This window comes from Cyprinus carpio, chromosome A14 (assembly GCF_018340385.1).
Source record: "Cyprinus carpio isolate SPL01 chromosome A14, ASM1834038v1, whole genome shotgun sequence".
NCBI lineage: Eukaryota > Metazoa > Chordata > Actinopteri > Cypriniformes > Cyprinidae > Cyprinus > Cyprinus carpio.
The window spans coordinates 12,854,554-12,857,604 of record NC_056585.1 but is presented as its reverse complement, the minus strand read 5'-3'; the positions used below and the strand labels follow the sequence as shown (position 1 = coordinate 12,857,604).

Genomic DNA, 3,051 nt, shown 5'->3' with positions numbered 1-3,051 from the left:
CAAGTGTCAAATTGTACATTCACAATATGGGGAAGGGGGAGGGGGGGGGGGTCTTGTACATAATGCAAAAAGGGGCAAATACATTGTTTTTACAAAAAGCTTTTTATTAAGAACATTCATATATTCCACAATGGACTCTTTGTTTGTCATTAACCTTTCCCTTTCCCCTTCGCTCACCCAGGATGTTTTGGAAAAAGGTGAACATTTTATGGAGCTGAAGAGAGGTGCCCATATATATATATATATATATATATATATATATATATATATATATATATATATATATATATATATATATATAATATATATATATATATATATGTGTTTTTTTTTTGTTTTTGTTTTTGTTTTTCTTCTCCAGTGTGTGTTCCCCTTACTAGGGGTGTAAACATTGAAAGGGCACCTCATTCAGAAGAATAGCCTGCGGTCACACTTTACATTACAGCGTTCATGTTACACACTAATATGCTGGAGCTGCTGTTAATTCACTGAATATTAGTACTGTAACTTCTGTAACATGGACCCTGCGATGTTAAATGGCCAGCTCTGTCAGAGGGGTTGGAAATAATTTGGCCGATTTTGAAGTTATCCTGACAACATTAATGCGCAACAGAGCCTCTATTGTGTTGCTCTGCGCGTCCGTGATCGCAAATGTCAGGAAATTGCGGAGTGGACTTTCAGAAGAGAGCGGAACGGGACTTAAGTTCATAAATGGAGACATGTGGAAAATTCTTTAAAATCACTTAATGGCAAAATAAACTTTGGTTTAAAGACAAAACCGAGGTGCAAGCTTAGCTTACAGTAAAGAAAATACTTGAGTTGAAAGAAGAGCAACTCCTCTGGTGCCAACATTCACGTTTCCCATTTTAAAGAAAAATAACATCTTATGCCACGCAAAATGTGACTATGCATCGTGAATAAACATCTAAAACCTATGCGTGAAAAGGAAAAAAAAAATAGCTTTTTATGAATAAAGTATGCAATAAACTATGGAAATAAAGTATCTATAAAAATATAAGAGATTTTTTTTCTTTTTTTCTCTCTCCGTTTAACAAAACATTGATATCATCTTATTTGTTTGCCTAGTAGTTAAGACTCTGAAAGCCAGTCAATCAGAACAGTCATCTGAAAGAAAATGTTCAGTGCAATACATGTAAGTCTATAAGAGTCTTTTTAGAAGATTTTCACTCGCTTACCACCCACAGCTCTGCCTCCCTTCAGCACTCTCTGGGCAGGCTGGTCTTTGGAGAGAGGGCAGTATTTTATTGTATGCGCGTTGTCCCCGTTGGCACTGCATAGGGGGCATGTGTACGCCCGCAGAATCGGGCACACCACCCTCCCATCCGGGGTTTTCAGGACATGCGAGCCGTACACCTCCTCCGGCGCGCCGTTATTCCGACAGAAGACGCAGATCTTGGGCTCCTGCTTATTGCGCGCGGCCGGTTTCCTCATCTTCCTCTCCACTCCGAACAGATCGAATCCTGCGAAGCTCCCTCCGATGCCCATCTCCCGCTCATGGGAGGAGGACAGCAGCCCCCCCGTGCTCTGGTTTTGGTCCTGGAAGGGGCTCAGGATGGAGAAACGCTCTTTCAGGTCCAGGATGGAGATGGGGGCGGGCGGGGGGCAGCAGCAGGAGTCCAGGTGACCGCACGGACACGGAGGGCTGTCGTCCAAGCCCAGAGTAGCTTTCAGGGACTCCGTGATGGAGTTTGGACTCTGGGGGACGCTGTGCTTGTTGTTCTTGGTGACCAACGTGGAAAGACCGAGATAGTCATTCCAAAAATTGAAGGTGTAATCGTAGGAGGTACGCGCGCTCAAGTAGTTGTGATTCAAAAAATCCATGTCTTCTTCGCTCAACCAAGATGCTTCTCTCGGAGGAAAACAAACTAATGCGAACAGCGTATATTCCTTCAGGTTGCTTTCTGTCTGCTCTCCGGGGTCGTAACTGTGCTCAAGTCCAGTGCTTTTCTTGGATATGTGCGTCTGAAGAACATTCATCTGGTTATAAGGCTCCAGGAGAGGCAGGAGGAGGGCGGGGCTGTTTTTCAAATCAAGTTTCTGAGCAGCAGATCCACGGCGTGTTTTCTTCCTGCACGACCAGCGACTGTTCACTGCAGTGGAATGACACCAGGCACTGCTCTGTGATGGCAAAATAGACCAAGAAGTGCTTGTTTGTGAGATATTACGCTTTATTTATATAACATAATTTTCATTTATTTACCATTTTTAAGGTTCAATGACACAAAATCCTGCCCAAGATGATTTTTATAACTCAAAAACACGTTTGTTTACGAATTTTAAGATCTTACCAGTACTTTATATTTAGAGAAGTAATCTATATTTGTATTCATGTAGGTTTCATGCACCTTCAACAATGACTCCAAAATCAATGACTGCAATTTTTTTTAAAGAAATATTAAAATACTTTAAATGCATAAATAACTTAATAATACTGACACACATGGTGGGGGCATAAAGGGGTCTTCTTTGTTTTATGGTTTTCATGTCACATGACAACAAAATGGCTTTCTGCATACTTGTTATGCCACCCTTTTTTAACATGCCAATAAAGCTACTTTATTCTTAAAGGTAAAAGTGTTTTAAAGCATGGCTGTATTATGTGAGCAGATTCAGCTCTAGTTTAAATATGTCAAATGCTCCACTGGCAAAATATGAAGGGGAAATCACCATTGCAGTCCATTCACAGATGATACATTATTACATCGGATTTCCTCTCTCGCCTCAGTGTCATCTCACAGTCACAGTAGCTTCTTTCTTCGGTGTGAGATATTTGGCTTTATGTGCGCTGCCTAGGCTTTACAGTGCAGCAAGGGGAGCTGCAGTTTGTATGTGTTCAGATTATGTGATGCAATTACACGTGTGTCATTAGAAAGAGAGGGTCATGGGTGCACATGGGCTCTTTAAAAACATGCCATGCACACACCTGCAGGCCAGGGACATGGAGTTGATTTTACTGTTGATTAGCATTTGACATTTAATTTATTTATTTTTTTCTTTCAGTTTGAATAATATTAACGTGTTACAGAATGA

The 3,051-nt window shown here is 41.1% G+C and overlaps 1 protein-coding gene across 1 annotated transcript; it reads right to left on the bottom strand.

The window, feature by feature from the left end:
* Positions 1 to 353: 353 nt before the first annotated feature.
* LOC109102203 (nanos homolog 1-like) lies at positions 354 to 2,124 on the bottom strand. The gene has a single exon (XM_042769899.1). The coding sequence runs from the start codon at positions 1,996 to 1,998 to the stop codon at positions 1,174 to 1,176; it is 825 nt and encodes a 274-aa protein (XP_042625833.1). The 5' UTR covers positions 1,999 to 2,124; the 3' UTR covers positions 354 to 1,173.
* Between the last annotated feature and the right edge of the window lie 927 nt (positions 2,125 to 3,051).